This window comes from Centrocercus urophasianus, unplaced genomic scaffold, assembly GCF_019232065.1.
Source record: "Centrocercus urophasianus isolate 14NV4802_14NV808 unplaced genomic scaffold, USGS_Curo_1.0 seq_40, whole genome shotgun sequence".
NCBI classification, from domain to species: domain Eukaryota; kingdom Metazoa; phylum Chordata; class Aves; order Galliformes; family Phasianidae; genus Centrocercus; species Centrocercus urophasianus.
Window position 1 is genome coordinate 2508955 of NW_024884978.1, and position 12963 is coordinate 2521917.

At 39.9% G+C, this 12963-nt stretch overlaps 1 protein-coding gene across 6 annotated transcripts in view; it reads left to right on the forward strand.

The window, feature by feature from the left end:
- Window positions 1–12963, forward strand: part of PITPNC1 (phosphatidylinositol transfer protein cytoplasmic 1) — a 69709-nt gene that overhangs the window by 24334 nt on the left and 32412 nt on the right. For all 6 annotated transcript variants that reach the window (XM_042832854.1, XM_042832857.1, XM_042832858.1 and 3 more), the window contains exons 2-4: window positions 4773–4921; window positions 8093–8181; window positions 8549–8556. In XM_042832854.1, the coding sequence (XP_042688788.1) occupies window positions 4773–4921; window positions 8093–8181; window positions 8549–8556 (246 nt within the window). The remainder of the gene's footprint in view (window positions 1–4772; window positions 4922–8092; window positions 8182–8548; window positions 8557–12963) is intronic.

Here is a 12963-nt window from a genome sequence, read left to right on the forward strand (position 1 = left end):
GCACAGCTGGTGTAGAAACAAAATTGCTAGCATCTGAACAGGACATGAGCTATATTTAGCAAAATGTATTTGCACGTAAGCTGAAAATTTGCAATTTAATTTCCATTTCAGTGAAAATTGAAATGAGCAGTGTTGTATGTGTATTAATTGTGGATTACTATTAATCTGCTTCTATTAATTGCGGCGTCACTCACATAGGATGTAAGCCATTAATGTGCCAAGGCACTTCAAATGTAATGTAGATCAGATTTCTTTAGATGAAAGTTCTGGAGGAGGGGTACTGTTGTGCTGAACATCCTATTCCAGTTCACAGGAATTTTAACAGATGAAGTGATTTGCGGAAGAAATTTCTTCCTTGAGGAAGGCAACGCAAGCATGAAAGCAATACAAATTGCATTTTACAGCATGTGAGAATCAACTGTTCCTGCTGCAACTGTTTATTTGTGAGGCTACAAAAACATGTTCCCATGAATTTGGGCAATACTAAAAAATGCTGCTGATGCAAGTCAGCAGATGTGCAGTGCATCACGAGTCATAGATGCATGCAGGAATTAACGGAAGGGGAGATTTAAAGCTCAACATTAAACTTGAACCAGTCTGTTTATTACTAGCATTTACCCCACTCACTGACCTGCCTTGATTGGAGGCTCTAGCAAGCTGCACGTTGCATCACATCACATCTGTAACACCTATAGACAGAAAAACCCTTTGACATGTAGTGTTAGTTCTCTTGTATCTCATTTCTGCCACTGCTGGTTAATGATCAGTGTCTTGGTTTCTCATGTGGTTTCTTTTTCTTAGATGCATATTTTTCTCATTGCTGGATTTTTCTGTGGTGCCACGCTGTTTATTTCAGGCACTGGCTTTAGCTGATGCTCAGGACAGAATGCACCTCTGCTGTGTTTCAATCAAAAGATGCTTGGGACCATGGCATTTGTTAACTGGTACACCTCTCTATGTCTGCTGCTAGATGAAGCTGGTTGTGTAGAGTTTGGGTGCTGTTCCTTGTAACAAATCAATTCGGCTGCTGTTTCAGAAGATCAATTCTTTTGCATAGCTGAAATGGATTTGCTCTTGACAATCATATTTTAGAAAGCTGCTGTTGCTGCTGAAACTACAGTCTTGTATTAGTGCCTCAGGACAGCCATTTTAAAACAACAGCTGGTAGAAACTTCTTTGCACGTAAGATATTTCTACATGGCAAAGTGAATGTGGTGCAAGGTGCTCTGAGTGCTGTGGTGTAGAGATTAGCAGTCAAATAATGTGTATGTTTGGTGTGCACTCTGCAGAGGCAGCCTCAGTGAGATTGGGTACCATCCCAGCAGCAGCCAGGCTCTCTCTGCAAGGTACAGCCCTGGCCTATAAAAACTCTCCCCTTCTGTGCTCTCTGTTTATTACTCGTGCTTTCTTTCCAGATTTTCCCAGGAATCAAAACCAGTAGGACTCTTTTCACATGACCCTAGCCTACAATGTAGTTATTTTTGCAGGAAAACCACTATTTTAGAAATATCAGCTGCTTCTTTCACATTGGTAAGTTATGCTGTGTAGGAAAGACTTGGAAGTTGCTGTTTGCAGTGAGGGTTGTTCTTCCTGCTCATGGCTCTGTAGACAAAAGGTGGCAGGAAGGTGTCCAGCGCTGCAGTGGTTGTCTGACTGATACCTTCCTGTAGCAGTGCCCTTCAGGAAAGCCTTGAGGTGGTGGTTAGCGCACGCTGTAAGGCAAGATGCTCGCTTCTTTGGTTTGCAAAGTAATACCTGTGCAAGCTAGAAGTCTGAGAGAGAAACTGGCAGTTAAAAAGAAAAAAGAATTTGAAAAGTAGATCTGGTAGGAGCAGCGCCGGTCTGCCGGTACGTGGAACATCAGCTGCTTACAGTGTGTGTTCCTATGTGCTAGTTAAAACCAACCGAGGAATGTTAACAGCAAGGAAGACAAATCACCCTGTCAGAACCTGCAGCTCGTGCCATGGAAAAGGCTTTCTTAAATTATTCTTAATAGCTGTGAATCATCATCTACACAAGCACGGGGATCAGAAGGCACAGTGTTATAATTGCCTGCGTGTGAGGGCTCTGCATTAACCTGAGAATGCATTAGGCAGTGCCCATTTCAAAAGGCAGAGTGATGTCTAATAGTAATAATAGTATGAAGGATTGAAGGATTTATAGTCAGTGAGTGTGATAAGAGAAACCACTTTGACTTAAGTAATTACTGTTGAGAATTGAACACCTTTACAGGTGTGTCCTGTGGTAAAAGCACTGAGTTTGGAAGCGCTCAGATGAGGCAAAGTTCTGTTCTGTTCAATCTCAGGAATCTTAACACTGGAGCGCATGTGACTGTGAGTGTCATCAGAGAAGCAGAACTTTCTGTAAGCACTGACTGCAGTGTCTGAAGTGATTTCTCTGTGCTGCAGATTATCTGCTGAACAGTGCAGCTCTGCCATCCTTACCCACGTGCTGAGCGGGGTGCCTTATAGCCTTGGTGATGTGCTGTTCTGCTTGCAGTTCGTGGTAGCGTGTATCTGTGAAATAATATCAATCTCTATTAGCTAAACGTGTTGTTATATGTCAGTATCTCTGGTTTGTGATACTGCAGCTAGTGAATGCCTTGGTACAGCACTGTTCTTCATTGTCAGCATGAACACACGTTTGTCTTGATGTTTCTGAGCCAGTGTTTCTCACAGAAACGGAGACATTTGTGTTCAGCTGAGAGCAAAATTGCCAAGATTGCGTGGAAGTAGGAAATCTTAGCATGCAATGTCATGTGCAATTGTGAAACACTTTCCAGAGATGTCTGTGGCAAATAAAAGTCAAAATACCAGAAACCTGATCAGAGATCTCAGTAGTGATTCTGGTTTTATGGCAAACTGTAATTGCTCTCCCCCTTTCCTCAACTAACCTTTTCATGTTCCACAGGCTACAAATTACTGATCTCTTTCTTTCCATTAGAAGATAAGCAACTTTATCACCTCTCCTCTTTTCTACCATCCTTATCACTGTGCAGGCAGTGCCTTTGCTCACAGGTGGTCTAATTCATACATATCTAATTAAAAAGCAGGGCATTTTTTCCTCTTTGTGTTTAGCTTTGAAGAATGCTGCTTTGATATCAGAGCTGAAGAACAGCTTCACGTGTCTGAAAGTTCTCATTTTTCCAACACTACTGCCTTGTCCAATAGAAGTGCTTGCTCCGTCTACAGACTTTGCCTTGGCTGTGTACCAGAGCATTCATTTATTATTAGTGAAGCAGAGAAGGCAATTTTTCATGAAGTTGTTAAAGTGTATGTTTGAATTTGACAGCTCTTCAGAATCTCGAAGATTAGGACAAAGTGTTTAAATGTGATGAGATAGAGAAGAAGATTCAGTAGAGACCAAAGATGATGATAACATGATTAGCAAGGAAAATGATTTTTAGGGCTCATCTATTGAATGGGGGCACTTTGTCTGAAGGAGGCACCAGAGATCAGGAAGCTGCAGATACAGACAGAGAACAGAACTCAGCATCCAATGGTTCAAATAGTGTTATTCTGCATCGCTGTTCTAGTGAATGTCTTAGGAATGTTTCTGTACAGTAATTTGCTCTGTTGCTGTAGTGTGCATTGAGGGAACACCCCTGCCCTATTCTGTATTGTTTTCTTTAGCAAGACCATCTCACTGACAACTCGTTCCATGTTTTGACTGTTTTTTTCTAACTTTGCTCTTTTGGTTTGGGATTTTGGAGCTTGTAAAGTATGTAGTAGGATTGCTGTTTTATAACTGTAATAACTGAGAATTTCAGGGAGGTTAGTGAGGTCAGGCTGTTACCTTTTGCCTACGCTGCAGCTTTGTGTACCTGGCAGCTTTGTGTGTGTGGTAGCTCAACCATTAAGGGATTGTCCATCGTGTTGGAAGTGATTGATGTTGTAGATGTGATTAGATGTCCTTAAATAAATTACTTTGGAGGAGTGATGGATCCAGTGGACAAAACCAAATGGGTCCAAAGATGGTTTCTTGTAAGAACTGTGGTGTGTTCAAGAATGTGGAAGGGACTTAAATAAGAGTGAAATCTCAGGACAGAGAATGCATGGGAAAGTACAATCTTACTCTAAAAACCTTTGCTAATGAAAATTTAGGAATGTACTTTTTGTTAGATTTCTCTGGAGGAAAAAGCCTTACAGTAGATGCAGACGTACTGCAAGGAAAAAAGAAGTCAATTGCCAGTGCAATAATTTATTTCTTTGTGATTGCAGCCCCTGGGTTTTGGCTTCCTAAATAACTTGTGAGTCTATATGAAAAAAGATAAGTGCTGTCGTTTACTTTAATGATGTCACCAAATCACTCTTCTCAAACTTCTTTTTCTAAGTACTAAGTCTGCTTCTTTCTGTGGAAAGAGCTGAAACTGCTGAATCCGTGTGTGTGTCTTCACTGTTGGCATCATGTTGGTATGACAGGAGAAGTCTGGGCCCATAGAGTTCACCCGCCAATTAAAACACCTTGAATGCAGCATATTAGTTGTTCATTTATTCTTAACTTAAATACTTACAAATATGCTGTAAAAACAAAGTTCTCTCCTGATTATCGTACACACGTGGCTCTTGTGTTTTTCTGTAAGTGAAGCCCTGGATTTGATAAGATAATGGGAGGATCTCTGCTCATAGGCCTGAATAAAGCTTCGAAATACTATTTTTCATCCCTTAGATGACCTTAAATTTGTACACAATGATACATAATTGTATGACCTTGACTTACGAATACTCATATTACATAAAGTGAATATGTTGTTCTTGATTTTTGCTTTGCAGTACAGAATTGGGCAATTGTACATGATAAGCAAGCACAGCCATGAGCAGAGTGACCGAGGTGAAGGTGTCGAAGTGGTGCAGAATGAGCCTTATGAGGACCCAAACCACGGCAATGGTCAGCTAACAGAGAAACGTGTCTATCTCAACAGGCAAGTGCAATAGATCTGCTTCTTTCAGCGTGGGCAGCAATAACAATTAGCAGTGAAATGTCCTTGTCAGACAAAAAAGTGAAATATGTCTCTTCCTATGGTGAAATTACACTGCTGAAGGTCAGTACCTCCAAACTCAAAGGCTAGAGATGCTTTTATATTTAAAGACATGTGTTTGTGACCTATGAAATGTATTGCTCGATCTTCTTATTACCTCTGATCTAATTGAATATTGCTGTTTTTCCAATGTTCTTCTATTCCCCTTGGCCTGCCTCGTCTTTTGTTACACTTTTATGCTCTTTCATAGCAAGCACAGAAACAGCACAGCTATTGTTTTTACGTTACAGATTATTCCACCTTTGCAATCCTGACATATCTAACCTTCACTCAGGCTAAATTGAATCACCAGTGATGTTACATGCTCACACACATGCAATCAAACAATATATTTTGCCAACATTCAATATTAATGTGACTGTAATTGTTCTTTCTCACAGGCTGGATATAAGACTTGGTAAAAATCAATACATTTGTTCCTACTGTAGAGCTCCCAGATTTTGTTTGTTTGTTTCTGGTTATTTCTTTCCTCCATGTTAAGAAGAGATAAGGCTTTATGCAATAAAGGTCATGTTCAGAATCATCACTTTATTGTAATTCATAATAACTACATCTGTCCTAGAAAGCATGTGTAGGACATACTTGGGAAGCACGTTGCTTCTGTTAGCACAGGCGGTGGACCAGAGGATCGCCTGCCCAAAGATGGGTATGACCACTGACAAAGATTCACTTCCCTTCAGGAAATTGAAGTTCAGCTAAAGTTACAGTGGATGTTTGAAGTCAGGACTACTTTACAAGAACCTTTTTTTAGCTTGAATTTATACTACTGAAATTCAGTCACCTCCTGAAACACAGTATAGGAGCTTATATCAAGTGCTTTTAGTGTATTCCTATTTCTATAACGCCTCTGTAGACAAGAACTACTTGTATGACTAAAAATAACCACACTGCTGCTTCTGCAGCAACATCCATCATGGTTACTGCAGGAAGCTGTGCTATTTAAATAGCCATTTTTGGAATCTCCCACTGCAGAAAGTCTCACTTCCTACAAGACCAGCACAGTGTGCTCAGAGATAAGGTGTTACTGCACTTCCCGGTACAAGTTGCCTTTGTGCTTCAGAAATCCAACCAGATGTACTTCCTGGGAAACAAGGCCAATGGAAAACACAAGCTGTTGTACCTTTCCTGCTGCTACATTGAACTGGATATTGAAAACTGTACGAAACCTTTGTGTGTTGAGTACTTGAACAGTGCAGATCTCATGGAGAACCAGTAGCTATGTAACACATTTGCCAGACCTGTCCCTTGTCCAATTGAGTAAAGAAGCACATATATTAGGTATTGTTAGCCATAATTTTTCCTCCTTGCTTTCTTGTATTAATAAGCTTTGATTTCCTTCATTCCATTCTTCTGTTTTCTTGTCATTGGTCTAAGTTAAATTACTTCCTTGTCATGGTTAAATTCAGGAGTAGACAGGTGAAGAAACTGTTCATTGGCTGGGTGGTTTGGGCTTTGAATTGGGAACAGTTGTCCTTTCCTGCTTGCACAGCTGATCTTGGTCCAGATACTCCATTCTTATTCTGCTGCACACATGGTTTTCAAGCAGATGGTCTTCAAAGTTTCCTCCATTATATTTCAGGTGATCTGATTTGTTTTTGCAGCCATCCATCACAGGACACCTTCTTACACCAACTTGCAGTGAATTGTGAAGGAATATCACTATGAAGGTTCTAGCAACAGATAGGTTTGGACAGCTTCACACAGTCGTGAGCGGTTGTCCTCTGTGCTTTGCCAAATGCTCATGAACAATCAATGAGATACTATCATCAGTATCTACATAGATTTAGAAATATTTTGTGTACTTATGCCTCCACTGTTGCTCAAGCAAGCAGCATGCTGCAGCCTCACTTAAAATGTCCTTATTTCACAGACAAAAGCTTCTGTTGCCATAGTGGTTGTAGCTGCCACAATAGTCTTAAACTTGATATTTTCAGTGATGGTTTCTTGGAAAGATTTATGTGTTATTTTCATTTGTGTTTTATTGCCTGCTAATATTTTAATTCTTACGTATGTAAAAAGATGCATAAAAGATTGTACACAAGAAAGATTTGTGTAAAGAAAACCTGTTTTAGAGCAATGTCATCAAAGAGCAAAAGTCAATGCACTTGACTTTGAATCTTCAGGTAACGTGCCAATGTCTGCATTTTGCCTCTGGGCAAATTCAATATTTATGCATAGTTAGATCATGGTTAAACAAACCTTAATGATCCAAACTTATTTTCCCCTGAAGTTTGCTAATACAGGAAGTCTTTCTACTTTCACGCATGTAGTTATGCTTAAATAACTTTCAAACATTTACAGTTGGGAATTAAAACTTCAGTAGAGATTCAGCCGTATCCTGAGTGATCTTCTGACGCACTGACAGGCAGCGCAGTTTGAGTCCCTGAAGTACGGTGCAGTTTGTGCTCACAGAAAGTCCGTGTTTGTCTGAGTGGCCAGCACTGCATTTCTGTTACTGACAGCTCAAGTGACTGTAATTGATGTCGTTAGGAAAGGCTTGGATGGTGGATTTGCTTGAACTTTGCTTCTTCTTAAAATGTGTGGCTGTTCATCACTCATTTGGTACTCTGACAGTAAGGGTTTGTGTGCCAGCAGGGGATAAGGGGAAATAGGAAACCGCCTCTAAGAACAAAGATCAGAGTCAAGATGGAAGTGGACCGGCACCACCACAGACTTGCTCATGAGCTCTTATTAGAGGGTGCCTCCCTGTGGCTGAGGATTCTGTGGCACAGACACCTTGCAGGGCTCACCTGCTGCATCCTCCAAGGCTCAGTTCTTGAAACTGCACTGAAACCTCAGCTTGTGTCTGATCAGAGATCACTGCACTGGTGCCATATTGCTCAATCTGGAGGGGAACAAGCTGTCTTGGTTTCGTATACATCTGTGGAGAAATCTGAAACAACGTGTGTTTGTGAGATAAAAATATTGGGAAGTCTGAGTATTACTGCATCCTGTGAAACACTTGTCAAAGTACGAGCATGTTTGAAAGCACCTGTACTACATCCATACATAGGGATCATAACGTATTCTAATTATGCATTTTCTTATTTTCAGCAAACTACCTAGCTGGGCTAGAGCAGTTGTTCCGAAAATATTTTATGTTACAGAGAAGGCTTGGAATTATTATCCTTATACAATCACAGGTAAGGAATAAAATGATTACTAACTTGTTTTTGAGTAGTTCATCTTACCTTCAGAAGCTCCAGATCACATGCTGAGTGATAGACACAGATTATAGACTATGGCTAAGGGAAAGCTGTAATCTATGCCATACCCTCCTTGCAAATAAAGCATCGTGCACTTAGACTGTGCTGAGTTGTACCCCTTGTTGTCCCATACTCTTTAATAACACATAAATCAGCAGATTGTCAGACAGAATTACTTTAATGATTAATGTGTGTTTGCTGCAAGGGTCTTGCTTCAGTGTTTTATTTCACGTTTCTTTTTTTTCTTTTCCCTCATCTTTTTTTTTTTTTTTTTTTTTTTTACAAATGGACGACTGGAAATCAGAATACACAGTAAGTTTTTCCTTTTATTCTAAAAATAGTGTAACTATGTGAACTATAGTACTGGGAGCCAAACTGATTCCTTCTTAATACAACTAATATGTAATACCTTCAATAGTGGAACTGTTTGTTTCAGAAATGAAATGTTACATTTGAACTATTCCTTATAAATTATTGACTTTTTTTTAGCATTTGAAATATGGTATATTTTGATGCAGTAACTGTAACATAGAAGATCTTCTATAAAACAAGGCAAGGCTTTTAAAGTTCTAGTTATTACTTGGAGATATGAGAACATACTTTGTTTTATTTATTGTTTTATTAACTTATAAAATGCTCATCTCTGGTATGGTATCTGGGAAACTGTACGATCTGTAGACAAAATTAAGAATAAACTGGGCCTGGTGCCCAGAAAAAAAACCCAACAGTTATTCTCTCTAGCAGAGCTGAGGCAAAATATAGCACATAAATCATGAGAAAAATTGTTCTAAATGAATTGACCTCAATAATATACAGTGAGTTTTCAACAGCCTTTGGAAGATGAGGGGGAGATGGTGAGGAAATTCCAGGTGAAAGGACACTTCAGAAACAGCTGCCTTGATTTAGATTGAGTTTCTGTTATAAAATATAATCCGTTTGATTTTTAATTCTGCAGTGTTCGAAGTGCTTGTGCAATGCTTAAAAACCTGTGAAGAATAAAGAGGAGAGATTTTGATGTGATAAATGTGAAGGAGTCAAAATAAAGGGATTTTGGAGGCTTAGCTCTGGAAGTTGGAGGCTTAGAGTTATGAATGTAAGCTAGGTTTGAAAACTTGTGTAGATGAACTGTACTTTTTAACATTTACTTTATGTATGTAGGTTGCTCCAAAAGTAATGCCTCCTATTGTTTCCATGAAGCAAGGAGTACAGTAACACTGTTTGATAGAGCAAATTCTCAGCTATAAAACACTGTTTTTCCAAGAGTCACCACCATTAGCTGATTCACACAGATAGGCTAATCAAGATGCTCTTCATCTTGTGGTGTGACAGCTGTGCATGGCCATCCAGAATGTGGCTTGTTCATATCAGTGTCACCACAGCTGAAAAGCACCACCGCCCCTCGCTGTGCTCACGTCCACTGCTTGGTCTCCATCGACATTCAGCAAGTGTTGATGAATGTCAGGGATGCCATTTTTTCCACATGGAGGAATTCAGTTCCACCCCTTTGCTTTGAATACACTCCTATGTTGTACACAGTTGTCAGAGTGCCCCTTTGCTGCCATCTGTTCACATGATGGCATACTGATGGAAAGGTCTGGCCATCCCACCAGCATCCACCCCTGTGGGCCAGCGTAGTAGGAGGCATTGCTTTCGGAGCAGCACTTGCATTTATTATGTGTTCTGCTTTGTTTCACATGAGTTTCTTACAATAAACAAATTTCACATGTACCATAATGGGTAATAGCAAAAAAGGGACAGGCTCAGCTATTTTTGTCTGAAGATGTCTTCAGTGAGGCCTGTTGCAGTTTACAGTGATTAAGTGATTAAACCTTTGATAGCAGTTTAATCTTGCACTGTGAAGATGGCAGGCTGTGTCACATAGATACCTGTTACTCTGTTGAGTACATTTTCTTTCACTGAAAGAGGCAGGTAGAAATGATTGAAGCAAACAATCTTATGTCTGAATTTAAAATGCAGCACATTGTCGAAACCAAAGAGCAACGTCATTCTCAAAGAATTTGAGTCAGGAAGTGATCTTTTCCTGATCTGATGAGACAACACCTGGGACGTTGCAGGGAGGGTGTGTAGAGCAGATCCAGCTGAAGGGGTGTTTCAAGAGCGGAGTTGAATAGTGTTCTAAAGAAAAATCAAATGGGTCTACAAGTGCAGAAGGTAGGCAAAACAGTCCCTTAGTGACAGTGCAGCTGCCTGTGGGAATTCCCCAGTTCCCATAATTGCTCACAGTGGTGCAAGGAAATAAAGCTAAAAATATTGGGATGAGATTAAGGAAACTGCATTTCAGTCGGAAATCTAAAGCCAGTTGACTGTGAAATGGTATTCAGGGGAAAATAGAGAAAGTTCTTTGCCTCAAACTATTGATTCTAGAACAGAAATGTTAAATATACCACTGGGAATAATTCCAATGCTTGCCTAGAATATTTATCTAAATTTGTATCTGTATTTATTAGAGAATTCTTAAAGGAAGCATTGACCAGCGCGGATCTTCCCCAGAATGTGTAAGACAGCTTGGAAACACTTTTTTCTAAAAAATGGAAAATTCCCTCTAGGGTCTGTGGGACATCAGGGGAATTAAACTGAGCCTCAGTTTGAGGAAAACTGATTCTGAAATCAAAAAAAAAAATTGACACATTGACAAATCAACCAAAAATTGCATAAATGAAGCAGAACCTTACCAAGGTGTGCATACTGCTAGACAGGAGAAATCCTGCCTTTGTGAATCTCCACTCCAAATGAAGAGCAAGGATCTTAAAGGCTCCGTGATGTCATTTCTGTGTGCATTAGTGCTTCAGAAGAGGATGTGAATGGCAGACTGCAAGGCTTAGCCCTATCAACTGTAAAACACAAAGGCTGTTCAGAAACTGGGTAACATCAAACACATAAACTAGAATTCAGTGATTCTGTACAGACTAATCTGTTTTGCCTGTGAAACAGCACAGATTTCATAAATATGAGTTTCTCAAGGACCTGAAATTGCAAGATCACATAGGGAAAAAAGTTCAGCAAGCATTGAAAATAATTTCTGGATTGCTGTTCTCTGGAATGGTAGTGTGAAAAAACAGGAGTGATTGGATGCATGGCAACAGAAATGGGAGTCGGTGTCCATTGTGTTTGTACTCTAAAGTCTGGGTCTAGTTTTAAGGGCATCCACTTTGAAGAATGGTGTCTGTTCCACAGCAGATCTCTAAATCTGACAGCGAGCAGCAAGATACGGCTGCCTGGTTGACAATTGGGTCTTGACAGCTGTATTAATAACGTGTAATGCGAATGACATACTAAAGATAATGAGCTTTACAGAATGACTGTACAAATGATGCTATCTGTTGTGCAATATGTGAAATACTGTAAAGCCAGGAAAGCATTTTAAAACGTATACCATGCTCTTTGTGGAGGGGGATCTCATTAGAACTGCAGTACGAAAGACTTGTTGTCAGGAAGGTGTGACATGGGTTATGTCCCAAGAAGTGCTGCATCGAACCTTGAGCTAATCCTTGCAAGCTTCCTGCTGCTATTGAAAGAGGAGGAAGTAGAAAAAACGCTTCTGAAGCTGAAGCCAAAGGAATTCATCCAGGTTTTAATGAACTTAGTGAATCAGATAGTGCCTTCATGTTCTAGTGTTCAAATGGTTGTTATAGTGGTGGGGCATTGCTTAAGGACAGTAAGTGAGAAAACCTATTTTTTCTGGCTCTTAAACTTCCATTTAAATTGCTCTGATTTTGATCTTGTAATTAAAAACCTGGTGAGACAGCTTGCTAAAACAATTTTTACTTACAAGTTCGTTTAATGTTGTAATTAAGCTGATGGTAAGCTTATATTATAAGCTTGAGATGCTGCATTTGAGGTACAGCTGGAAGGAAGCCCTATAGACGTAACTCCTAGGGATGCTGGGTGATTGGGAGTTTCCCTGCTACTGGTGAGTGCCTGCAGCCAAGCAATACCTGCTTTGGGGAGCAGGTGATTCCTGCTGCTGGCTTTTAGGAAGAATTCCTTTGCCAGTTTTGGGATGAAACCTTTTCCACTTGGAAGCTGGAGAAAAGATGTCCTGGAGCTCTCAACAAACCCTTAAGTACCAATTTGTTGTAGTATTTACATATGTATCTTTTTAGAAGTGTGTGAAATATTCTGTTTTTACACATGTGAAGAATGACTGAGGAGATGCTTACTCCTCTCTGAGGTTGTCCAGCTAGATTAGAAATAATTACCTGGAAAGAAAACTTGTCTGTGTTGCAAACCAAATGAAAAAGGAATGCACAGAGCTACGTTTCTGAGCCTGCATCAGGACATTGTCTCTACTTCACCTCTTCAAGGGACAGTTGAGATTTTGGAGAAAGAGAGGAAGGAGAAAAGAGAAAAAATACATAATCTTTGACAGCTGTTGGTATCACATTTGTAAGTATAGAAAGCAGGATGGAGACTCCAGATAGCATGTTTTACTTTCTGCATGAAGGTGGAGACTTATTTCAACCAGCCAGTGGTTCAAATTGAGTTAAGAATAGGACATACATTCAGAATATTTATGAAAAGCAGTTACGGAACAGAAAACAGGAGACAATAATTCCTTTGATTTATCAAAGTGACATTAATTCTTCTACAGCAAATGACTGAGGCAAATATAATCATTTCATCTGCTATGTGTCAGGGCCCCAGAGTGATAGTTGCTAACTGTTCCATTGTTGACCCGCTGTTTTCTGATTACTTTGA